The sequence below is a fragment of the Palaemon carinicauda genome, chromosome 7 (assembly GCF_036898095.1).
Source record: "Palaemon carinicauda isolate YSFRI2023 chromosome 7, ASM3689809v2, whole genome shotgun sequence".
NCBI lineage: Eukaryota > Metazoa > Arthropoda > Malacostraca > Decapoda > Palaemonidae > Palaemon > Palaemon carinicauda.
Genome location: NC_090731.1, coordinates 83,215,246 through 83,241,925, shown reverse-complemented (window position 1 = coordinate 83,241,925; position 26,680 = coordinate 83,215,246). Strand labels below are relative to the sequence as shown.

Here is a 26,680-nt window from a genome sequence, read left to right as displayed (position 1 = left end):
CTTGAGGAAGGCCTACTCTCCCCCCCAGACATTCACTCCCTCCCCTTCGGACGAAGATTTCCCATCCTCAGGGGAGTCACGCGAGGTGAGGCGTTCCCCCATCGCACCAATGAGGGAAACCCCACCTCGCGCTGGAAAGTGTTCTCGGGTAGGGGTGGAGAAGAGCTTCCCACCATCGCTGTTGGAGTCCTGCATCCCTCCCTGGAGGGAGTCGAAGGACTCCAAGACTTTGCCAAAGTCACCTTCAAGGATTAGAACAGAGTCAGCCAAGCACTCAGAGAATTCACGAGTCCCCCCAAGAAGAGCCTTTGGGGACAGGAGACTACACTGCTAGCCCTTCAGGAGGGGAGCTGCAGGAGTCAGACCATGCGTTCTGGCAGGTTCTGACCCTTATGAGAAATCTCAATGGGTTTGCGGATCCAGAGATTCCCCCTCGTGAGGGCAAAGACACGGTCTTGGACCGAGTCTTTGAGACTCAAAAACCCTCAAAGGCCAGTGCGGCTTTGCCTTGGTCTCAAGGGGTTAAGAGTGCCAGAGACAAGGTCGAAGCCCAGCTCTCCAAGCTTGCCTCCTCCAGCCGATCCAGCGCCGGCAACAAACTTCTCCCACCTCCTCGTGTCCATCAGAGGAGGTACTTTGACATCGTGGAGGAGACTTGTTTAGCTCTTCCAATACACCAGTCTTTGGAAGAGCTTACCAGGGGAGTCCCTCTAGAGAGACACTCCAACCGGCAGGTCTCGTTCTCGGCAACGGAGATCCTTAGCCAGGAGAAGGTAGCGAAATGTGCCATGCAGGCAACTTCGTGGCTGGACATCTGGCTAGGGTCCCTGGGCATCCTGTTACGTTCAGAGGACTTGTCCAAATAAAGTACCAGGAAGGCCATGGAGACCTCTTTACTCTCGGGCACTCGTACGATCGAGTTTCTAGCCCACCAAGTCTCGAACTTTTGGGCTAATACCATCTTGAAACGTCGAGATGCGGTGTCTGAGAGATTCCATCAAAAGGTCCCCAGTACCGAGATCAGTAGTCTCAGACATTCTTCCATTATGGGGAAGAACTTGTTCGAGCCTAAGGACGAGGAGCAGGCGGCTGAGAGGTGGAGGAAATCCAACCAGGACTCTCTCCTACATAGGGCTCTAACATCGAAGCCCTATAACCCTCCAGCAACCCAGCAACCACATCCTACCAAGACCACGAAACTGGCAGCTACAGTGAAGACGACGGTGTCTAAGCCCTTTCCTGTCAAGGACAAGAAAGGCAAAAAGTCTTCCAGGGGAGGAAAGAATCCTAGAGGGAACGGCTGAGGCCGCAAACGCTAGGATTGGCAGTCCCCCTGCATGTCCACCAGTGGGGGGATGCCTACAAAGTTGCGCGAACAGGTGGCAGCAACTCGGGGCCGATTCCTGGACGATTTCCGTAATCAGTCAAGGATATCGCGTCCCGTTCACAACATCTCTACCTCCCCTGACAGCGGATCCAGTGTCGTTGAGCTCCTTTGCCATGGGATCGGCAAGGGGGCAAGCCCTTTGGGCAAAAGTCCAGACCATGTTGAAGAAAGGCACTCTCCAAGAGGTCGTCGACGGGTCCCCAGGCTTCTTCAGTCGACTCTTTCTTGTAAAGAAGGCATCTGGAGGCTGGAGACCAGTCATCGACCTCTCAGCTCTGAACAGGTTTGTCAAGCAAACTCCGTTCAGCATGGAGACCACAGACACGGTCAGACTTGCAGTGAAACCGCAAGACTTCATGTGTACACTGGACCTGAAGGACGTGTACTTCCAGACCCCAGTCCATCCGTCTTCAAGGAAGTATTTAAGATTCAGCCTAGACAAGGTGTACCAGTTCAAGGTGCTGTGTTTCGGTCTCTCCACAGCACCACAGGTTTTCACCAAAGTTTCTGGGTCAGCAGGCGGGGTTTGGGCTGGTCAGAGTGGTCATGCAGGCTTTTAAGCCTGTTCTCTCTGAGCTGGGCCACAAATCATTGGCAGCTTCTACTCCCCTGAAGAGGAAGAGAGGTGTGTCTTAACGTGGTAACTTCTCCTAGGGCGAAACCAACTCCTCAGAAGTCCTTGAGGAAGGCCTCCTCCCCCCCCCAGACTTTCACTCCCTCCCCTTTGGACGAAGATTTCCCGTTTTCAGGGGAGTCAAGCGAGGTGAGGCGTTCCCCCATCGCACCAATGAGGGAAACCCCACCTCGCGCTGGAGAGTGTTCTCGGGTAGGGGTGGAGAAGAGCCTCCCACCATCGCTGTTGGAGTCCTGCATCCTTCCCTGGAGGGAGTCGAAGGACTCCAAGACTTTGCCAAAGTCATCTTCAAGGATTAGACCGGAGCCAGCCAAGCACTCAGAGAACGTCCACGAGTCCCCCCAAGAAGAGCCTTTGGGGACAGGAGACTTCGCTGCTAGCCCTTCAGGAGGGGAGCTGCAGGAGTCAGAGTATCCTAGCAAACCTTCCGAGGAGAGCCAAAGACTGGCAGAGGTTAGTGGGCCACCTGGTGTTGGAGAAGTTAGTCCCCCTGGGGAGACTCAAACTAAGAGCTGTTCAGTGGAACCCTAAAATAATTTTGGACCTCGGGGGAATCCCCGCACAAGATGATCACGGTGTCATCAGAGACGGAGAAAACCCTGAAGTGGTGGCACGACAGGACGAATACCCTCAAGGGAATACCCTTCGCGATCGATCCCCCGGAGATGCTGCTATTCACGGACGCATCAAAGGAGGGATTGGGAGCCCATCTCCTCGATGAGTTGGCGAAGGGGAAGTGGTCCCCCGAAGAAAAGAACCTTCACATAAACGTCCTGGAACTGATGGCGGTTCAGAGGGCGTGCGTAGAATTCGTCCACCTTCTCCGAGGAAACACGGTGGCTCTGATGTGCGACAACGCCACGGTGGTAGCCTATGTGAAAAAGCAAGGAGGACTAAAGTCAAAAGAGTTGTGCAGTCTCACGACAAAGATCTTGGAATGGGCCGCAAAGGAGCGAATCGAGGTCACAGCCAGGTTTATTCTAGGGAAGAGGAACGTCCTAGCCGACGGCCTCAGCAGGATGGGCCAAGTGGTAGGGTCGGGGTGGTCCCTACACCCAGAAGTGGCTCAGACGGTCATCCTGAAGTGGAGGTCGCTGATAATGGACCTCTTCGCCACAAAGCTCAACGCACAGCTCCCCGTGTTCTGTTCTCCAGTGCCAGACCCAACAGCACCGTTCGAGGACGCTTTTCAACACTATGGGACGACCTCGACGTGTATGCCTTCCCTCCCTTCGGGACGCTCAGGCAGGTCCTCAACAGAGTGAGACAAGCAAAGAACCTGTGGATGACTTTGGTAGCGCCCTGGTGGCCGGAGAGAGAGTGGTTCGTGGACCTAAAGGAACTGGCCCTCCTTCCACCCAGGCCCCTTCCGGACAGAGAAGACCTCCTCCGTCAGCCCCACTTCCAAAGGTTTCACGAAAACCCTCGGTCACTCCGCCTACACGCGTGGAGGTTATTGAGCGGCTCCTGAGGAAGGAAGGATACTCATCGAAGACCGCAACAAGGATGTCGGGTTACCTGAGATGGTCCTCAGTCGCGGTTTATCAAGCTAAATGGGCCACTTTCACAAAATGGTGTGCCTCGCAGAACCTCAAGCGCCTCGCAGAACCTCAGGCCGTTGGAGGCCTCTATTCATAGGATAGCAGATTTCCTTGTCTATCTGAGAGACGACGTAGGCATGTCTATCCCGGCCATCAAAGGTGTCCGAGCTGTCTTGGGCCAGGTCTTTCTCCTCAAGGGTCTAGATCTAGGAGCTTCCCGGCGGATCTCGATGTTCATCAAGAGCTTCGAACAATCGTGTTCTCCCCGTGCCTCTAGAGTGCCGCAGTGGGACGTGGCCAGAGTTCTTAAGGTTTTGTCTGAGCCACCCTTCGAGCCCCTCAGGGACATTCTGGACAAAGAGTTCACCCTCAAGACTGTGTTCCTTCTCGCCCTGACCTCGGCTAAACGAGTGAGCGAACTCCATGGGCTGTCGTACAAGGTTTCGCACTTGAAAGGTTGGAAGGATTTAAGTTTCAAGTTCCTGCCCGATTTCGTGGCCAAGACGCAGAACCCAGCCTCCTGGGACCCTAGGTTTGAGGGATTTTCAGTGCCAGCGATTCCGCGACCAGACAACCCGAGGGATTTGTTGATATGCCTGGTCAGGGCAGTTAGAAAATACCTGGAAAGGACAGCCAGACTTCCCCCTGGGATTAAGAGTCTGTTCGTCTCCTCGGGCGTGGTGAAGAAAGCAGTGTTCAGGAACACTATCTCCTCCTGGTTACGGCAAGTGATTAAGAGAGCCTATGACAGTGCCAGATCCTCGGTGCCGGGTAAGCCGAGGCCCCATGATGTTAGGGGCCTGGGCACTTTGTTAGTCTTCGAGAAGAACATGGCTGTGGGCCAGATCATGAAGGCAGGCACATGGTCCAGGCAGTCCACCTTTACGGCCCACTACCTGAAGGACTGTACTAGGAAGTCTCTGGACTTTTTCTCTATTGGTCCGGTCATTTCTGCGCTCCAAAAGGTTTAAGGTTGAAGCCCCGGGGAAGCGCGTGGAAAGTAATTCCAAGCGACACAAGTTCCTTCCTTACTTTTCCCCCCTTGTCTCCGCTTCCCCTCCATTCCCTTTTTCCCTTACTCCTCCCATGTGAGAAACGTTCAGTGGAGACGCCCATGTCCGGAGATCCTTACAGAGGTGAGTTACTTAGACACTAAATAGTTTTTTGCGTAGTTCTCCCCAAGTCTCATATCCTGTTAGTGGTCAGAAGAACCAAGCCTCCTATCTGGGTTCAATCTTTATTATCCAGCAGATCTCTCGGTCCGTAAGACTACCCCCACCTCCTAAAGTATAAGTCTCCTAAGAAAGTAGTTCGAGGTAAGTACTCTGTGTTGAAACAAATCACAAATTTTAAGTAATTTGTATTTTTCCTAACAGTACTTACCTCAAACTACTTTCGGGTTATTGTCCGCCCATCCTTCCCCGAGTGTCTTACAGGACTTTGATACCATATTTATCAAAAAGTTACTGGTGACCGAGACCTGGCCACGTGCTCTCGCTGACCCAGGTCGCCTGAGGGCGAGTATCCATCTGCCACAGAAGGACCCACTATAGAAAACGGAGATAGGGGAAACTACGCAAAATTCTGGTCGGTTGGGAGGAGAATCCCAGATACTCCTAAGAAAGTAGTTCGAGGTAAGTACTGTTAGGAAAAATACAAATTACTTAAAATTTCTGATTTTGCTTGCAATAGTGAGTACCCTTTGAAACTTTAGCACACATGCTTGCGATGTGAATATTGTTTGGAACATTTCCTCTATTTGTTCGCTATCGCTAACCTATCAATGATCGCTCATTTTTACGGTAGCTCCATCTCTAGTTCGCTCTCCCATTAGAGCGATACTAGGTATACTACTAGGTGCTTTCGCATTCTGGAGATAGTGCCATGGCCGCAACCTGAACTGCTCAGATCGCGATCAATTGTGCATCCTCACATGCTCATGATCGGTTGTGCATCCTCTCACTTGCCTGCTAGATGGCTCTCCCATGGGAGTACAGCTTCTAGCCCTCTCATTTGTTCCCCCCCACATTTACAACCCGAGGAAAGGACTCATGATATATAGTGAGGATAATACAAATAACCTCCAATTGCTCCTAGGCAAATATAAATCTGAGTAAAGGACTTAGGTTTATATAGTTAAAAATACAAATGACTTCTGAGGGGGTCATTTTGGTAATCTTGGCCATAACAGGTGGGGATGCCAATTTAGTGATGATTACACTCGGGCATAAAACTTGAAGAAATCATATGCTGGTGCTATTTCCACATTGCCTCCCTTACTGGTTATGTGTGGTCCCCTAACCTGGTTGCACTTTCTTTTACTCCCGAATATGCCTGGGACAGATAGTGAAAATATGCGCAAACACACCTTCAGCACAGTCCGAGGAGCATGGCTGAGCATGGGCGAAAGGACAGCTGACTAATAACCACCATTTCAAGAGTATACAGGAACAAAGACGCAACCAACACGGGAAAGAAAAGGGTCCCAGTACCTGCTTTGACAGTACATGTAAGAAAATTTTAATAATGAGACAGGTTTAGCTTGGCCTCTAAGCAAGGATGCCATGCAAGATACTGAACATTCTGCAACTTTCTCCTCTTCTGCTAAGGGCAGAAGTTTTTTTACGATGCTACCTGTGGGAGGATACCTGCAACGCTGATAGAGTAAGGGATGGTATCTTGTGATGGAGCAGTGAAATGTGGACTTGCTCAAGTCTGGGTTCTGGCTACCATTGACCAATTCTTCTCTAATTTAGTACCTGCCGCATCATCGGTTTTCCGCCAGGGATTGGTAAGGGCTTAGCTCTCCAGGCAGTGGTTCAGGTCATGCTGTGGAGCGCATGCATGTACCTCTGTGCGTATAAGCATGTTGCGCCATTTCACCTCTAGGAGGCCAGCGATGACTGCCCAAGCATTTTCAGTCTATTCTTTCTTGTAGAGAAAATGTCTGCGGATGAGACCAGTCGTATACATTTCAGACCTGAATGAGATCGTTTGTCAAACTTCAGCCAAGATGAAGACTCCAGACACAGTCAGGTAGAAGATCAGGCTGTTAGACCTCATGATGTCGCTTGATCTGCAGAAGGTTCACTTCTAGATACCAATCCATCCCGGCTCCAGGAAGTATCCTAGTTTTTTCATGTTGAGCAAAGTGTACCAATTCATAGTTCTTTATGTTAGAATCTCAGCAGCTCCACAAGTCTTCATCAGAATTCACTCTGGTATCAACATGGGCACGCGCTAACGGCATTCATCTCCTGCGCTACCTGGACGGTTGGTTGATTTTGGCTGACTTGGTGGACGACCCTCTTCTCAACCAGGACAAACTTCTCTTTCTATCATCTGGGAATTATAGTGACTCAGAAGAAGTTGGCTTTGTGCCCAAACAAAGACATTTATTTGGGAATAGACATTGACACTGTTGTGAGAAGAATCTTTCCACCTCGGTATGAATTAGCATTCCTTTGAGAGGTGGCATTCCCTCTCTTTCAGCAGCCGTGTCTCCCAGCTCAGCTTAGGCAGAAGGGGCTGGAAAATCTGTCCGCTCTTGAATGTTTAGTTCTGAATAGTTGTCTCTACCTGCAGTCTCTTCAATAGGAACTGAAGAGAAACTGGTCACAAGACAGCGAACCCCCTCTGTTAGTAGGTCCGATAGGAGAGGGCCCCAGTCTTGATCTGGAATTATGCTGCCTTTGACCATGTTAATCATGAGGCCCTTATTTTCAAACTCAAACAGGTGGGAATGGGTAGGTCGTTTCTTAGCATTATTATTGATTTTTTAAGTAATAGATCTCAGAGTTGTGGCTGATGGGCACCATAGTGAGTGTAGGAATGTGATACTGTATTTGGTGTTCCACAGGGTGGTGTTCTTGGCACATTACTTTTCATACTTTGTCTCTCTTTTACCCATACCAAGAAGAACTGTTTGCAAATCTCATTGTTGTCAGGTGTATGAGGATAAAGGATAATGTGGAAAGAATAAGCCAGACTATTCTATGTATGTGCAGGTAAAGGAAAAATGAGCCTTAACCAGAGAAACGGATCCATTGTATTACTGTCAGGTTAGTCAAAGGACCCAATAACTCTAGCAGTAGTATCTCAAAGGGTGGCTGGTGCTCTGGCCAACCTACTACCTACCAGTTCGCGATTTCAGGATTCCTTCATCTTAGATCTCAAGCCTTTAGAGATATAACTAGTGATCTTGATCAGCTACTTTCTGGTTCTATAAGGGCTCTTGACTAATACCCTAACATAGACAAACAACTTAGTCTCATCTGCTGCTCCTCGTCCTCAACACAAGGAGGGTGAAGAAGAAGGTGACAGAATACGAGCTTTTCTTGGTCGAAGAAAGTCATTGACTTTACCCATTCTCCACCCTCACCTCCTGCTCGGGGTAAAACTTATGATGTCAGGGGAGTAGCTACAACCCCGTCATTCCATTAGAATATCTCTGCGGCGCAGGTGATCCAGGCAGGCACGTGGAAATGTCAGATTATGTTGCTGCTTATTACTTGCGGGAATCAACCCAGAGGTGTCTAGACATCTTTTTGCTTGGACCTGTAGTAGCTACACAGCAGGTTGTATATTTGCCTTGGCTCCTTTCACAGGCCTTTTTAGCATGTATTGAGGATGGAGATTACATGTTAGAATGGGATGAAAGAGAAGATTGACTGGCCTTTTCCTTTCACTTTCATCTTCCTCTGTTGAGGAACAGCATTGGAAACCCTGTCAGCTGGAATGGATTTGCTTGCGGGTAAGCCTTGCTTTACTGGTAGCTTTTCTATTACATTATTATTATTATTATTATTACTAGCTAAGCTTCAACCCTAGTTAGAAAGCAGGATGCTTTAAGCCCAGAGGCTCCAACAGGGAAAATAGCCCATTGAGGAAAGGAAAAATGGAAAATAGAATATTATAAGAAGAGTAACAAGATTAAGATATATATATATCTTATATAAACTATAAAAACTTGAACAAAACAAGAGGAAGAGAAATGAGAGAGAATAGTGTGCTCGGTGTACCCTCAAGCAAGAGAACTCTAACCCAAGACAGTGGAAGACCATGGTGCAAAGACTATGGCACTACCCAAGACTAGAGAACAATGTTTTAATTTTGGAGTGTCCTCCTAGAAGAGCTGCTTACCATAGCTAAAGAAGAAAGTGGCCACTGAACAGTTAGTGCAGTAACCCCTTGAGTGAAGAAGAAATGTTTGGTAATCTGTGTTGTCAGGTGTATAAGGACAGAGGAGAATATGTAAAGAATAGGCCAGTAAAAGAAGAAGAAAGTACTAGGCCGGGTTTTAAAGTCATCGAACAATTAAGTTACCACTATAACATTTGACGTGACAGAGATGGTGCGAGTTTGGAGAAAGTAAGGAAAATTTAATCATGATTGATTTTTAATATAATTAATACTTTGTGAAGCCACAAATATTTCAATTGATATATATATATATATATATATATATATATATATATATATATATATATATATATATATATATATATATATATATATATATATATATAAGAGAGAGAGAGAGATAGAGAGAGAGAGAGAGAGAGAGAGAGAGAGAGAGAGAGAGAGAGAGAGAGAGAGAGAGAGAGAGAGAGAGAGAGTGTGTGTGTGTGTGTGTGTGTGTGTTTTAATAGTACTAAACAAAAAATATAATAGATTAAAAAACATTGGTGCTTATGTAATATTAACCAACTCTATAGATGGTTTGAATAAGTTAAGAAATGGTATAAAAAATACTTTGTTACTGTATGTGTACGCTCTCAAGAGCGGCACCTAGATATCAGCTGATCTGATTACAGCCAGAAGTAAAACAAAAAGAAGTCAGCAATAATTTTTAAAACACACCCAATATTCAAAACCAATGCACATGTTATCTTAAAGTGCAATTAACTATTTAAAGAAAAGCAATTTTCTAGAATAGAATGATGTTTCCTAAAAAATTGTGGTTTGCTGACGAAATCGGATACCGTATTTTAAGCTACGATTGAAATGGATGTATACACGGTATAATTTTCTTCGTTTCGTATTTAATTGACACTAACAAACCCGATTCTGGTTTCTTCATCTATTTGTAAGTATTGTATAATGAGAGAGAGAGAGAGAGAGAGAGAGAGAGAGAGAGAGAGAGAGAGAGAGAGAGAGAGATCAACCATTATTTGATTCTAAGAGAGTTGAACATTGATATTATAGAATTTATATAAATGGCAGCTTTGAATAATTCGAGAGAGAGAGAGAGAGTGTGTGTGTGTGTGTGTGTGTCAGCTGTTTTAATCGAACGCCATGTTTTTGTTTCGTGTACCTCCTGAAGCGAGGAATTGATCGCCACAACTAACAATAGTCACGTTAATTTCATTCTCAAACTCAGGTTGCCATATGTGAACTAAGGTTTTATTTTTTACAGAGAGAGAGAGAGAGAATTAAAGTATTTCTGGCATCAAATATCTCTCTCTCTCTTTAGAGAGAGAGAGAGAGAGAGAGAAATTTTTATAATTATACCGTGTACTCTACAAAACCAATCTTTGCAAATCAAATGTGTACTGTTTAAAATATGACAAAATATTGCCGACTCGTTACCAAAGTTTAGGCTATTCACTGCCGATAAACGAACCCAGTCTACTAGTGAAAACCTTGAACGCCCGAAGGGAAAAATAAAGCTTAATGTTTACTGTACTAAACAAAAATAATGCTTTCATATACCATCATTAACACTACCATTAAAATTATCGAAAGGTTGGAGAAAAATAAAGATTGCCGAGAACGTAACCACAATTCTGTTTACATTTTGTCAGCTGAACTTGCACAGTTAACAGTTGATTTCATTGTTGATGTGGAATTTTATCCTTAAATATGCTATTTATTTTGAAATTATGTTAAGATGTAATGTTAATATTGGTTTTGGGCTTAAGCCATGACGTCCTGATGGAAGGTTCCTTCAGTAGCTTTCTAAGGGTATATATGACTACAGACCCAGAGAATTAAACTAAAGGTTTCACAGAATTCTAACTTCTGGCGCGAGTACCCATAAGGTTTCCTTTTAGGATATCGTATAATAACAGGGGACGTATGCTTGACACGCCACATTGCTATCTGCACCCCACATAGCGTTTACGTTTCGAGGGGGAAGTGTGGCAAGTATGGGAGGAGCCGTTACAAAACTCTCCTCCTTCGTTACTGTTACGGTACTCGGCGACATCACATCCGGCCGCCATGTTGGATTGATGCCGCCAGAGCGCACTTTCCTCATGCCTTCTCGTGTAGCATATATGACTAGGTGCTTTTTTCCCAGTTTTCGCTAAGTGATCCATAATGTCGCAATCTTCTGCCTTGCTTTCTTCTGGAAAGTTGAGTACCATATTCTTGTATTGTCTAAATGAGCTGTAGCCGTAAAGTAACGTCTTTTTATCTTAAAATACCGTGTTTCGTGGCGGAGCTGTGCCTTGACCGGAGGCGTCATCCATGACGCTGTTGTTCGCCTCGCATGCTTTATTTAGTCAGACTGAACAACCTTCCTGGTCTCTTAATTAATTATCACTATTAGTTATTTAGTCTTCATTGCTAGGAATTAGTTATATTATGCCGAATGTATTCCTTTCGGCGAGTGTAGGTAGCCGATTCTCATGCTAGCTTGCTAGCCTAGCCCTTAGGCTCATAGCCTAGGCATTTTTGTTTACTTTCATGCATGATATGATAAGTGTTCCTAGTGTTAAATTATGAAATGAAGATATAGGCATTTATATATATAAGATTCAGTGATTGCACATATGTTTTCGCCTTCCAGGAAGTATACAAAGGGTTTCGGTGATCTTGGTAGTCGACTCCCTTGCCCCTAACCTAACGCTAGGGCTCTTGTATACTTTCTCACCTCCCCAGTTACCTTACCCAAGGTAATCTCCTCCCTCTGAGTCTAGCCCTCCTTACCTTGAATCGTATTCGAGTAAGGTTAGGCTAGGTTTTTCTTTCCCCGCTCCTAGCCGTAGTACATGCGCTTTGAGTTTGGGACAGAACCTCAGAGTACTAGTCGTTCGCCCCTAGCTACCCCATTAGGAGAATGAACTTTTCTTCTGGTTCCTGCTGGTAGGCGAAGGTGGGGGGCTCTGCCCTTCCCCCTAGTCCACACCTGGTTGCGTTACGACCCTTCCTCCCTGTGGTCTAGCGACCTGTCCTACCTCAGTCTTTCCTGGTTTGGGGACTTGCTCCCCTAGCCTAGGTTAGACAGACCAGGGATTCTGTTTCTTTTTTAGTTTAGGACGGTACATCAGTGCTGTACCTTCTCTGTGTTAACCTAGCTAGGCTGGAGAATGAATTCTTCCTACACCTGGGATAGTGCTAGCCCTGAAACAGAAACCCCCCCCCCCCCCCTTGAAGTGTCGGTGGGGGCTACGCTGCCTCCTTCACTCCTCCTCAGGACCCTTGCCCCTCCCCCCCTCTGTCCTTTTGTGTTGGCCTAGCCATCACACCTCTGTCCGCCGTCTTACAGCTCCACCGCGTACCGGCGGGTTGTGGGTTCGGCTCGGTCCTTTCGTTGGTTAGTCCAGACTGCTACGCTTCCCGCATATAGTCAAACTATGGGATAGCATACGACAGGTCGGTCTGCCGGCGGAAGGCCTCCCTATCTTAGAGTGTTCCTCGGTCCTCCCTTAGGCCGCCACCCGCAACTCTAGCTGGCTGCTGGCTCTGTTGCAGCTGGATGAAAAGTTGCTACCCTCTCCCTTTCATTTGAACACTCCTTCCGGAGGAAGACGAGGTCTGGGTATTGAGTTACTGCCCTTCCCTCTTTCTCCTCCTATCTTTTCTCTCTTTCTACCAGTGCCGGTCCACTGCCGCCTCTACGCTGCCGGCAACAGCGGTCAGTGTAAACCGGTATCCTCTCTGTCTCGTCGATTGACGTCAGTGTTGGAATACCTTCGCCGGTTGCTTGCCGGCTGCCGGGGGCTGCCGACTTGCCAGCGATCTGCCATCACCCAGAGGTTTCGCCCTCTCTCTGCCACATAGACTGATGGCTGGGAAGGGTTTCCCCTCGATGGAGATATGCCGGTGCCTGGCGCTTCCGGCATGCCGTCACGCTGCCGGAGCCACCTACAGTAATCATTTTACTTCAGTGGACTGTCACTTCTCCCCTGCCGGCCCGGTGCTGGCAGTGACTATCGTATAGCTATATACGATAGCCAGTACATCTATGGTATAGTACATACCCTAGACTGTAAACTATGGTGTATAGTTGTGCAGTAAATTCTTCCAGCATACTCTGTGCATCCATGCACAGCCCCTTGCCGGGACCTAATCTGAATAGGGAGGAATCATTCTCTCCCTTTTCTTCTATGCTGAATGAACTCAGCTTCCCCCACTCTCACCATGACTAATTCCCCGGAGGAAGTCTAAGCTTCGCTTTATCCAATGTGGATATTCCTTCCTCCTCTCTAGGCTCCTGAGGAGCCCTTAGAATTAGTTATGGCGTGGGGTCACGGCAATTGACTGGGCGGGATGCACAAGTATGTGTCTTTTCTGCTTCTTTCTAGCTTACCTATCCTAAGCTTACACTTAAAAGGAATCTTATGTTATAAATTTTTATAACTTTAATACTAATCTAAGATTACTTTTAAGTCATTGTAATTGACTTCCGCAGACTCATGTGCCCCTTTCTTTTACAGGAGGAGTACCTACGGTGTGAGAGCGCCTTCTGCAGCGTTCGACGCCCGGATTTCTACGGCCACCTGGCGTGCTGAACCCACGCCAGCTGTTCCATCTCCCAAGGGACTCTACGTTATTGGGACCCGCAGGTTTGCACTGTTTACAAAGACCTGCCCCATGAGGCATTCGAGGACCTCCCCGTCGGTGGAGGCCAGGGACATCGCCCGAGAGAAACTGCGTAAATGGGTGCGTGGTTTCCAAAAGAACTCCAAGGGGCCCTATCTTCCAAATGAGAAAATGAGAGCTTTGCTCTTTCCAAAGGCATCTGCGGATACCGTCATTCCCAAGACTGAGATCCCCTGCGTCCAACTGACGGTCGAACCGGACGTTGCAGACGCACTTCAAGAATTCCATCTTGATGAGGTGGAACGAATGTCGGAAGTGTCGGACACCACCGAAAGGACCCTGATAGCCGAGGGTCAGGAGGAGGAGGAGCATGTGGAGACTCCCGACTCTGAGGGCGAGGTCGCCCACGCCCCCTCTGTTTATTCCATTGCTGTATCGGATTCCATCCCCTCTACTTCTTCCATTCCTGTGCCCACAGTAGTGGCCAACCAGGATAGCCTCCAGGCCTTGGTGGCGCTCCTGGATGAGAGGTTCCGTCAGGGACACACGGACCTTAAGAGGGAGATCCTCCGTCTGTCGAAACAGATGACGAAGAAGATCAGTGTTAAGGATCTTCCCCTCTGCTCAGTGACCAACCCCTGGAGGCATGCAGAACACATGCCCATCACGAGTGGACGGATTTTCATCAGTGATAAACTAGGCGCAGTTCCCCTTGAAGAGGTGGAGTTTTGGCCTAGTTTCGAAGCTTACCCGGACTGTTACATCCGTCTCAAGTCCGAGCCAGTCTCCAAGGAGGAGACCGAGCCTAAGGAGGTCATTGTCTTCGACCACGCTAAGGCTCAAGCTCTTCTAGCCAACTGCCTTAAGAGCAAGGGCTACACCAACTCCAAGGTGCCGGCCCTAAGCAAGAAACACCCATCCTTTCTTGCTCCTGCCACCATGGTCTTCCCCTTGCTGGAAAGTCCCTGCTGGCAGTGTTGAAGGCGGTGGAGGAAGGGAAACCCTGCCCTACATTGGAGGAATGTAGGCCCCTCTCCCTCGCCTTCCCTCCCGACGACAAGATCTGGAAAGACATCCAGTTAACTTTCTCATTAGGAAAGTTGGAGGCTGACGTCGCAGGACGGCAGTTTAATGAGAACCTCCCCAAGCTCTTCGAGTACCTTCTGCGTCGGGAGTAGGATACAAAAGAGAGGCTGGCTGCCTCCCTGTCTCATCAAGTGCAGCTTGAGACAATGGCCGGGGACACTCGGGTTCCAGGCTTCTACATGGTTCTTGCTAAGTCCCATCTCGCCACCTTGATGAAGGACTTCTACAGCTTCATCAAGGCCCGGAGAGCCTGTAGAGAATTCGTGTTTGCGGATGCCACCGTCAAACACGAACCCCGGAAACTGATTTCCTCCAACATTTTGGGGGAAAGATCTCTTCCCTAACGACCTCATGAAAGAGATCGTTGACAGAACCGACACTGAGAACCGGAACTTTCTCATCAAGTGGGGCATGTCAAGAAAGAGGAAATCTTCTGAGGATGAGGGCCCCCAACGTGAGAAGAAATCAAACAAGCCCCAACCCCAGCAGCGTCAGGCTAAACGTCAGTTTCCAGCACCCGCTACTCCCCAGTTGGTGGCTCAGCCACAACAGACCTTTCAGCTGGTCCCTCAGCCGGTGGTGGCTCAGTCACCAGTCTTCTCACCAGCCTACGAAAGGCAGTCTATTACCTTTCGTCCCAAAGGTAGAGGCTCCGGCAGAGACTCCTCTCGACATCCATCTAGAGGGAGAGGAGGAAAGGGAGCAGACGGCCGAGGAGGAAAGGGAGCAGACGGCCGAGGCGGAAAACCAGAAGCAATGAAATTCTTCCGGTGGGAGGAAGACTCCGCCAGTTTCAGGATCGTTGGACCTTCGATCCTTGGGCTCACAGCATCATCAAGAATAGACTAGGGTGGAGCTGGGTAACACCACCTCCAACTTTCCACCAATTCTTCCAACACACCCCCCCCCCCCATCCTGGAAGAATACGTCCTAGAACTCTTGAACAAGAAGGTGATCAAGAGGCTAAAGTCCACTAGGTTCCAGGGAAGACAATTCTGTGTTCCCAAGAAGGACTTCGACAAACTCCGAGTCATTCTGGACTTGTCCCCTCTTAACAAGTTCATAGCGAACAACAAATTCAAGATGTTAACTCTTCAACATATAAGAGCCCTATTACCTCACAAGGCATACACAGTCTCAATAAACTTAGCGGACGTCTACTGGCACATTCCAATGAATCGCCAGGCCTCCTCCTACCTAGGATTCAGGCTTCAGAAAAGGCAGTCTGCTTTCAGAGCTATGCCCTTCGGACTTAACATAACCCAGTTCCTGGAACATCTGGTCTTCAAAATCAACACCAAAAAGTCTTGACTGTCTCCAGCTCAGAAGTTTCAATGGCTAGGAATCCATTGGAACCTTCAGTCACACCGTCTTTCCATCCCTCTAAAGATAAGGAAGGAAATAGCGGGATCTGTCAAGAGACTCCTAAAATCCAAACGGATTTCAAGACGACCCTCCAGTTCGCCTCAGTGACAGACCCAGTGCTACGAGCACAGCTAAAAGATGCATTGGGAATCTGGAGAAGATACGCATCCATCGCTCGAAGAGATCTCAAGAGACTTCTGCCAACCAGGCTTCGCTCACTCCTAAAGCCATGGTCGCAGGGAAAGAACCTGAGAAGATCAGTTCCCCTTCATCCACCGCCTCCGTCGGTCATTATCCACACGAATGCTTCGCTAGAAGGATGGGGGCGTCACTCCCATCAACGACAAGTTCAAGGAACATGGTCTCCCCGATTCGAGATGTTTCACATCAACATCTTGGAGGCCATGGCGGTACTTCTTACTCTGAAGAGGCTGTCTCCACGTCCCTCAGTCCACATCCGCCTATCTGTGGACAGCGCCGTTGTGGTCAGATGTCTCAACTGTCAGGGCTCAAGATCGCCCCAACTCCACCAAGTGTTACTGCCCATCTTCCACTTAGCAGACAAGAAAAGATGGCACCTCTCAGCAGTTCACCTACAAGGATTCCGCAACGTGACGGCGGACGCTCTATCGAGGACAACCCCAGTAGAGTCGGAATGGTCCCTAGACCCAGACTCATTCTCCTTCATCTCCCGCCAAGTCCCGGAACTGCAAATCGACCTCTTCGCGATGAGCGACAACAAACAACTTCCTCTTTACGTGGCCCCATACGAGGACCCCAGAGCGGAAGCAGTGGGCGCCATGTCCCTGGTTTGGAACAGATGATCCAAGATTTACCTGTTCCCTCCACCCAACCTTCTGCTGAAAGTCCTCACCAAGCTAAGAACATTCCAAGGAACAGCAGCCCTAGTGGCACCCAAGTGGCTCCGGAGCAACTGGTTCCCTCTAATCTTGGAGTTACAACCCAAGCTGATTCCTCTGCCGAACCCAGTTCTCTCCCAGCGGCTTCAGAAGTCGACTGTCTAAGCTTCATTAAAGAAAACCCGAGACCTTCATCTCATGATTTTCTCTCCTTACCTGTGTCGAAAAGGTTTGGGATCTCGAAGAAATGTTTGAACTTCCTATAAGAATACAAAACAAAATCTACCAGAAGGCAATACAAGTCATCCTGGAAGAAATGAGTGTCCTTTGTCAAGGCTAAAAATCCTATAGAAATCTCTATAGACTTTTGTCTGTCCTTCTTTATTCACCTTCATGGACAAGGCTTGACAGTCAACACGATTTCCACTTGCAAATCGGCCTTGACAAGACCATTACTTTATGCCTTCCAGATAGACCTTTCCAACGACATCTTTAACAAGCTGCCAAAGGCATGTGCTAGACTCCGTCCTGCACCTCCACCGAGAACCATCTCCTGGTCTCTTGATAAGGTGCTCCATTCTGCCTCAAGTCTGGACAATGAGTCTTGCCCTTTGAAAGATTTGACTCAAAAAGTGATTTTCCTTTTTTGCTCTCGCCTCGGGAGCCCGTGTCAGTGAAATTGTGGCTTTATCAAGAGAAGAGGGCCAGATACAGTTCGCTGAAACAGGCGAACTTACCCTCTTCCCTGAACCAACGTTTCTTGCCATGAATGAGCTTCCCACCAAAAGGGGGGGGGGGGCTGGAGAATCTGCCCTCTGAAGGGAGATATCTCTCTATGCCCAGTGGAGAGTCTAAAGGTGTATCTTCGAAAAACTTCAGACTTCGGCGGAGGACAGCTCTTTAAAGGAGAAACTTCAGGATCTGATTTGTCACTCAAAAAACTAAGGGCGAAGATCGCCTACTTTATTCGCAGAGCGGATCCTGACGGTACACCCGCAGGTCATGATCCCAGGAAAGTTGCCTCTTCCATGAACTTTTTCCAAGCAATGGATTTCGAAAGTCTCCGATCTTTTACGGGCTGGAAATCCTCAAGAGTGTTTTTCAAACACTACGCGAAGCAGGTGCACGAACTTAAGCGTTACGTGGTGGCAGCAGGTAGTGTGTTAAAACCTGCTGCTTAGTACTGCGCAGAACAGTGAGTTATTCGGGACTCTTAACTCCATGGGTGCCTGTGTTGACCCTAGTGCAAAACATAGTAATTTTAAGTGCCACCTTGTGACACTAAGGACTGTTTTACAAAGGTGAAGTAACAGACAGAAACACGTGTGCCACATGTTTTTAACATGAAGTGTATATAAGACTTTCTAGAAAGGCTTTCTAGTTCCCCTGGAACTTGTGTGTGTAATGGCAAGTTCCTCCTTTTTAGATTCCACACCCACGACTTCTGATATCTTTAGTCTATGCTTCTAATTGCATTCCATTTGAAATTTACTTTTCATGTTAATTCTTATTTTATTGAATAAAATATAATTTTGTTACCCTGAGCGTCTCATTTTGCCCTCACACATGAAATAAAAACACTTACAGAATTTTTATTACCTTATTATTTGAATATTATTATATTCAATGTTGTAATATTGCTTCTTCTTGATGCATACTCACCTAGACCAAGGTAATTTGTTCCAACATAATTGTACTTACCTTCTTCGATCTGTCCATGAGACCGGCCAGATCTCCGACAATAGGTGAGTTCCTTTATCAAGTAACCACAAGATGTTCTTTACGTCCAAATAGGACTTCCCTGCCAGGGGAGGAGGAAGCGATACATGGTATATGCTTATCTGAAGTGACATGTAACGGAGATGTCACGGGTCTCTGTGGTCATCAGACCAAAGGAATATTGTTTAGAAGTCGAAGGCACTACAAAGGGAAAAAATCCGCGATACATTAATTCTCTGGTACACTTCCATCAGGACGTCATGGCTTAATCCCAAAAAACGGATTTTGAGCGAAGCGAAAAATCTATTTTTGGGTGAGATAGCCATGACGTCCTGATGGACCCGCCCTTGTTCTCTACTCCGGCCTGTCAGGCCCCTCCCAATTTTATTGTATCATGGAGGCTGGCATATACGCCGGAAGGAATGAGGAAAGAACACTCTGGGGGCATCAATCCAACATGGCGGCCGGATGTGATGTCGCCGAGTACCGTAACAGTAACGAAAAAGGAAAGTTTTGTAATGGCTCCTCCCATACTTGCCACACTTCCCCTTCGAAGCGTAAACGCTATGTGGGGTGCAGATAGCAATGTGGCGTGTCAAGCATACGTCCCCTGTTATTATACGATATCCTAAAGGGAAACCTTATGGGTACTTGCCCCAGAAGTTAGAATTCTGTGAAACCTTTAGTTTAATTCTCTTGGAATATTTACTGTAGTCATATATACCCTTAGGAAGCTACTGAAGGAACCTTCCATCAGGACGTCATGGCTATCTCACCCAAAAATAGATTTTTCGCTTCGCTCAAAATCCATTTTTGTAACATTAATTATAAATCACTGTATTTAGGGCTGCCAATATACTTAAAAAGACAATAGATTAGATACGTTTTGTAGTGCTTGACTAGCAGACTTTGAACAGCATCGCAGATACAGAAAATTTATTTTTGAAAAATAGAGGTCGCATAAAAGGGGAATCGTATAATTCGAACACACATAATTCGGGACCGTACTGTACGTCTTAAGTATATTTGATGTACAATTTTTTTTTTTTTTTTTTTTTCAGAAAATGCCATCTGAAGTTTGAAAGTGAAAAAAAGGCTCTGGAGATGGAATCTATAGCAAGCGAAGTGGAATTTACAGATAATAAGGCCACCCTAAATAATGCTTTTAGAGAATACCTCAAGTAAGTAATTTTGACAATTTTTATACATCATAAGTATTACAGTGTACCCTTTCCAATTATGTATTTGTTTTTATTGGGTGTTCTTCCAAATTTTTGCTATTGATAGAAACATAAGAATAAGCTAGTTGATTGTTCTATCAAGTTTTTGTTATTTAAATATCACAAATGTATGTGCATATAGTGTACTGTTAGTTGATAGTATAATACAACAAAAGGCATACCGTTGGTAAATTTTTGTATGATCCAATTACTTATCATTAGGATCAGTAATTATTGATAGCAATTTTTTTTTGATGATGCTTAACAACATATAGTGCTGATACAGTATCTACAAAACTCAAGATTCTCTCCCTTAGAATAAGAATATAGACGTTTCTCTTAACCACTACATCATCTCCTCCAGTGACCATTCAGCAGGATATCCTGAGTTAAATTTGGGGCTTAAATCATGTTCTTTAGTCCAGAAGACCCTTTTTATTCAGCATACATACTAAATGTCATTTGTGAGTCTCTCCACTTTCATCTCTTGCACTGTTTGAGAATTTTTTTATTTTTGTATTGGTATATTATTTTATGTATAATTTATTTCAGCAATAGCACGATATATCCTGTTCTGATTCTGAAGATGTTTTTTCTTCTGTGAATCTTCATATGTATACCTTGTGGATTGGTCAATAACGTGATCTAGACAAAAGATGATCTAAATGCGCTCTTTGTTCAAATAAGTGTCAAAACAGGTTAAACTAGAACGGGCACTTAGTAGAGCGGATACCTTCGTCACCGCCACATTTGTCACCAAGAAAACTGATGATGTGAATATATGATCCCAAAACTTATCTTTCACCAGATAGGCAACTGAATAATGCACATTTTGACACTAGTTTCATGAAAATCAGATAAAGATTGGCCACGATGTGGCAAAAAGACGATTTTTACCTTTATGTGACCTTTGCCTTGACTTCCAACTTGATCAATCCTAAAATCTAAACAAATTGTCCTTGGATCATGGCCAGTCATCCCACCAAACTTCATGAAATTTGGTCATAGTTTTTGAGTCATGCGAATGACAAACTAACAAGAAAACTGATGATGATGTGGATATTTGATCCAAAACGCATATAACGAGATAGACAATTAAATTATGCACATTTTGTCATGAGTTTCATGCAAATCAGATAAAAAATATGGCCATGATATAGCAAAAATAAATTTTTACCTTTTGTTGACCTTGACTTTTAACCCAATCACTCCCAAAATCTAAGCGAATTGTCCTTGGATCATGGCCAATCATCTCACTAAATTTCATGAGATACGGTCGAATAGATTTCGAGTTATGCGAATGACAGACAGACATACAAACAAATAAGAAAACTGATGGTTATAGGTATTTGATCTCAAAATGCATATATCACAAGATACGCAGTTAAATTATGCACATTTTGGCATAAGTTTCATGTAAATCAGTTAAATATTGCCCATGAAATAGCAAAAAGGCATTTTTTACGTTTCCTTGACCTTGGCCTTTACGTTTTACCCAATCACTCCCTCCCAAAATCTAATTGAATCATCCTTGGCTCATAGCCAGTCATCCCACCAAATTTCATTAGATTCGGTCAAATAGTTTTTGAGTTATGCGAATATCAAATAGTCACACAGACATACAAACATACAGCTTTCAAAACATAACCTTCGCTGCGACGAAGTTGGCGAAGATAAATGTGGCTAAAATAGTAAGTGTGACAGAGATGGAAAATAAAAGAAGAAAAATTTAATTTTTAAAAGGGGTAATTTAGATGAGGCTGTTGCTCTTTTGTCTACTTCTAGTGTTGTGGAGGTTAGCTAGGAAGTAGAAATTAGTGATAAAAAACCAAGTGAAAATTTGTAAGTTGTGAAATTGCTTGGGTTGTGCTCAAATTGTAATTTGCTTTTATTGAACATGAACAGTTCAGTAAATAATTTGATCTTCCTCCTACTGTTATTGTATATGATTCCTCTCCTGTTCTGTTTGCTAATAGCTTTTCCTTTTGCGTTTCTACTAGCTATAAGGCTTTCTACTAGCCTTCTTTTTGCTGATAATTTTTTGTTATAAATGAGGAATCAAAGTTTGCATATTTTAGTTTTATCAGCTTTATCTGGGCAGAGGGCAAAAGATAGTCACATTCTTCAAAATTAGCTTCAATTTTGTCTTTCGTCCGGTTTAAGCTACTGCTTTAGCACATGTTTTTGGTAAACTATGCTTTCAATTCAGCACTTATTCACACAGTCTTTAGTAGAATCTTGGACAAAACATACAATGTATATCCTGGCTGGCAAAAGGACAGTGTCTTGAAGGTCTGACCTTTCTGAGGTCGAGGTGCTTCTAGCTTCTGTGCCCTCAGAGGCTGGAGGACACGACAACTCCTCCTACAACAAAAGGATTAAAAGAAGGTATCCAAGAACACTGTTTCTTTCTGACATTGTGGGACAATCTGACGGGCTTTTCCTGCCAGCGATAAGATGAAAGGACCATCTATGTAGATGAACTTACTCTGTTACTTTTGTTGCTACGACTAGAACTATGGAAATCATGGTTGCCCGCATCCTACCTCTGCTGGGTAGGAGCAGTTTAGTTAGCAAGACTTGTATCACTTTACTCATGGTCGTCATTTCATTTTCAATTTTGGGTGCAATTTACAGACTGTATTTTACTTTAGATTTTCATCTGCTGATGGCAAACTGTCGCATATTGGGATTGAGAAAGGAGGTTTGCTTTTTGTTATAAGATCGAAAATCTTTCCCTTTTAGATATTAGCTTTATGATTTGTATTTAAGTATCAAAATAGATTTTATCCAAATTTTTTCCAGTTAGGTGACTGAGCTTTTCAAGAGATTTCAATACCTTTGAATTTCATGTTCATTGAAGTATATAACTAAGAAATTAATGTTGTGTTTTCTCCTAATTAAACTAAAGGATGAAAATTTTCTGAAATAATGTAGCATGCAAAATTATGTATTCTCTTTATTGTATTGATCAATTGTTACCTGTCTTGTGGGTATATGAATCTTTCATAAGGCATTGACTTGGTTCGCCTGGTTTAGAGTTACTTTATAAAAGCATTCAATTTCAGGAAAGCGGAAAAGCGGTCACTAAACAGCGACGATGAAAGCCCCTCTTCCAAAAAGAAAAGGGTAAGAAATGTTTACTATCTTATACTGTCAGATTTTTTTTTCTTGTTCTAGAAAGAAAGATTTATTTTGGTTGCCATTGCATTATTTGGGCTTGTGCCGACATGGCTTAGCTTGGCGTCCAATCCAAACCTTTTTATCATAATTCTTTTCACTATTACTGTTGTGTAAACAGCAAAATCACATTTCTACCCTTATGTTTTCAATATCCTGTGATTTTTTTTATTTAATTCCTTAATTATTTTTTTCTTGTTACCTTTACTCCTACAAAATCCCCTTTATTTTTCATTAGATATACAGTAGAACCTTGGTATCTAAATGTCCCCAGGCTCGAACAAATCGTTTTTCGGCCGAAAAGTTCGAGTGAGAAATGCCTGTTTTTGAACAAATACAGTTAGGCCTTCCTCTTCGCGATAGTTAGGTTACAGACACAGGCGCGAATAAATGCTGCACAACAGTGGGCTAACCTAAAAAGTCACTGCCCCTTGCCACGAGCGGGTGCCCAAGCTGATGATTAAGACAGTAAATACTGCCTAAGATTGTTTTGATTTGGTTTCTACAACAGTTTATAATCATATGAACAGTGTACAGTACATTTGCACACGTGCACTATGTACTAGACATGGGTTACAGTACAGTATTGTGCTACTGTAAAGTTTAACCAAGTCCTCATCATCTCCTTACTGTTCTGGATAGCAAAAGTTGTTCCTATCTATTCGTACTGTACTGTAACTTAATACTCACTGATACTGTAGTGTGTATTACTGTAATATATGTACAGTAATATCACTACAGTACAGATTAACTGTACTTACTGAAGTGTTTGGTGTTTTCGTTCAGACGACTGGTAGCCTATACCGCTATGCGTTTTTGAAGCATGACACTTGCGCAGTATGTTAATGTATATCTATACTATATTAAACAGAAATACTGCTTAATTGTTCCGTAACTGGAATACAAACCACGCTAGTTTAAACATTAAACTTACCCGGTGGTTATATAAAAATAACTCGTATCTGACGTCCGGCAGAAATTCAAAACTCGCGGCAATCGCAGATAGAGTAGCCAGGTGTACACCAGCGCCTTCACGCGAGATACACAGAACCATTCCATAATTCCTCAAATCTTCTCTGACATCATTGGAATTCACTCGTTAATTAACCTGGATTTTGGCAGTTATCTTTGGTGATGTACAACAATTTTTGGTTATTGGCTTTCGCTTGTTGGATTTTGCTTTCGGATTTTCTTGAAACTTTATTGGTTTGGATTATTTTGACCCTTGCTTGTTTTTTATCTCTCTTATTAACTATTCATAATGGCCGATCCTTCTCCCGCTTATAGAAAGTGTGTGGAAGGGTGTAAGACCCGGCTTCCTAAAGCCACTGTAGATCCCCACTCAATTTGTGTTAAATGTAGAGGTAAAGTATGTGAGTTAGGGGATTGGTGTGATGAATGTGTTTTATTGTCTGAGAGTGAGTGGCTAGCTTTTGACCGCTACACTTGTAAACTTCAGAGAGACAGAGTTAGATGTAGTTCTTCTCGTTCTAGAGAATTATCCACTTTCCGTGTCATTGAACCTAATCCTTCCCCTGTGGTGGTAGTTTCAGATCCCACTACTGTTACCACTGAGCCTACGCTTAAAGGCATGATAGTCGCGATTCAGGCCCTGGGAGTAAGGGTGGAATCGCTCGCTGTGGACAGGAACCAACTTATGTCCAATGTGAATCAATTAAAAAGTGTTAGTGCAAAAAGTGCAGTTAATGTGTTCAGTGCTGTGGAGGGTGCGTCTGTTCGAGCCTGTCGTTCACTTAGCCTTGGACCTCTTCCAGGCTCCCCAACCCCTGGGAGAAGGAATGTCGATTGGCGAAATGGAACGAGAGGCGTTATCACTCGAGCAGACGTCCCCTCGAGCGTGCCTGTTGTTGCCTCACGGAGCTCCCCTCGCCATGGGAAATGTGAGGTTAAGATGTTGTCCTCATCTCCGGATGACGCGGCGCACAGCAAGGGCTGGCGTCAAGCCTCCAGACCTCTAAGAGGAAAGTGGATGGAGTAGCTCAACGGCGCGACTTGTCGCCGCAAGCGCCTGGCTGTAGCCATTGGAGCAGTCCCGAGCGTTTCCCTTCGTCTGTAGAAGGTTCTCCTGCTAAACGTCCTCATAGGATGTCAGAAGCTGACAAATGTCTAGTTCAGCCTGCTGCAGATCTAGTTCCTGAGTCTGGTATCACGATTCATGCTCTGCCGCCACCGTTAGACTGGTTTTCGTCTTCCGAACACTCGGCGCGTTAAGTGAGCGATGAAGAAGGCGAGTTTGAGGTTGAAGTTACTTCACGTGCGTCACCGCATGTTGACCCGATTTGGAGTATGCTGCAAGGTGTGCAGCAGCAGCTCTTGTCTTTTATGCAGACGTATCACCCTGCTGTCAACAAGAATGTGGTTCGCCAAGATCCCGACCACCGGGAAACTTCGCAACTTGACGCTAAGCGTTGTAAGGCTGCTAGTCTAGTAGCGCTTGACGACGGACAGCTTCCCAAGCGTCTAGCGGTTAAACACGGCGCTGATCGACGTGGTAAGGTGTGTTTGAAACATCAAGATCCTGATCCTCTTGACACCAAACGTCAAGCTACCAGGCGTGACGCCGAGCGTCAACCAACCAAGCGCGACGACGATCGCCGTGCAGCTATACGTGACGCCGAGCGTCAAGTTGAACGTGACGTCGAGCGACAAACGCGTGACGTCGAACGTCAAGTGAAACGTGACGCCCAACGTCGAGCAGATGTTGAACGACATGCAGTCGGACATGACGCCGAGCATAAGAGCAGCGAACATCATGATGACGTCAGTCATACCGAGCGTCAAGATCACGAGCGCCGTTGTGCCTATCCTCATGATCGCAAGCGACTGCTTTCTGAGCGTCGAACTTTGGCTCATAGTGACACTGCTCGTGATGACCCTACACCTGTGTTGGACAGTGCTCGGGCCCGTAAGGAGTCTCCTCTTGTTCTGCAAGATGCCTTTACGACAGAGTTTTTTCGGGGGAAGAGCCTGATGATCACTCTTCCCCGGCTGAACTTTTGGATGATTTCTCTGAGGGAGAAGAGCCTAAGACACTTCATCATTCAGTCGATCTTAAAAAAATGATTATGAAAGTCTTTACGGAAGAATTTCCAGACCAGTTTGTTCCCGTTGCTCCGCGTTCACCACCTTCGAAGTTTACTCTTGGAAAGGCAGCGAAGGAATCGCAGTTCACTAAGGTGGTCCTCTCTCGGTCTTCGAAGAGAGCATTAAGGATGTTGGGAGATTGGATGCTGTCCAAAAAAGACCAAGGAAAGACGGCCTTCGCTTTCCCTGCAGCTAGATTAGCGTCCAGGTCAAGTGTGTGGTGCGAGACAGGAGAAGTTCTCGGCTTGGGAGTTCCTGCCTCTGCCCAGGGCAACTTCTCAAGCCTAGTAGACTCTCCTCGTCGGTTGGCCATGAGAAGGACTAAGATTTTATGGTCAACTTCTGAGTTCGATCATCTCCTCAAAGGCGTCTTCAGAGCTTTCGAGGTTTTCAGCTTTCTAGATTGGACTCTGGGAGCCTTGTGGAAGAAAGTTTCAACCCTAAAAGATCCTGACACGATAGTTTTATACATATGTCGTGTATGGATAAAGCCGTTAGGGACAGCTCTAATGAGTTGGCAGCCCTATTCACAGCTGGGGTTCTTAAGAAAAGAGCAACAATGTGTTCTTTTCTTTCTATGGGGGTCACTTCCTTCCAGAAGTTGGAATTGCTGTTTGCACCTTTTTCTCCCTCTCTGTTTCCTCATGAGTTAGTGAGAGAGGTTGCTTCCGCTTTGATCCAGAAGACCACTCAAGACTTAGTCTCCAAGACTGCAAGGAAGGTTCTACCGACTTCCTTTACCAGCTGGAAACCGAAAAAAGAAACTCCTTTTCCTCAATTCTCACAGCCTTTTCGAGGAAAGTTCATCAGTA

The 26,680-nt window shown here is 45.5% G+C and overlaps 1 protein-coding gene across 2 annotated transcripts in view; it reads left to right on the top strand.

Annotated features, from left to right (window-relative positions):
- Positions 1-26,680, top strand: part of LOC137643950 (loricrin-like) — a 150,038-nt gene that overhangs the window by 97,774 nt on the left and 25,584 nt on the right. For both annotated transcript variants that reach the window (XM_068376735.1, XM_068376736.1), the window contains exons 4-5: positions 19,425-19,544; positions 22,652-22,712. In XM_068376735.1, the coding sequence (XP_068232836.1) occupies positions 19,425-19,544; positions 22,652-22,712 (181 nt within the window). The remainder of the gene's footprint in view (positions 1-19,424; positions 19,545-22,651; positions 22,713-26,680) is intronic.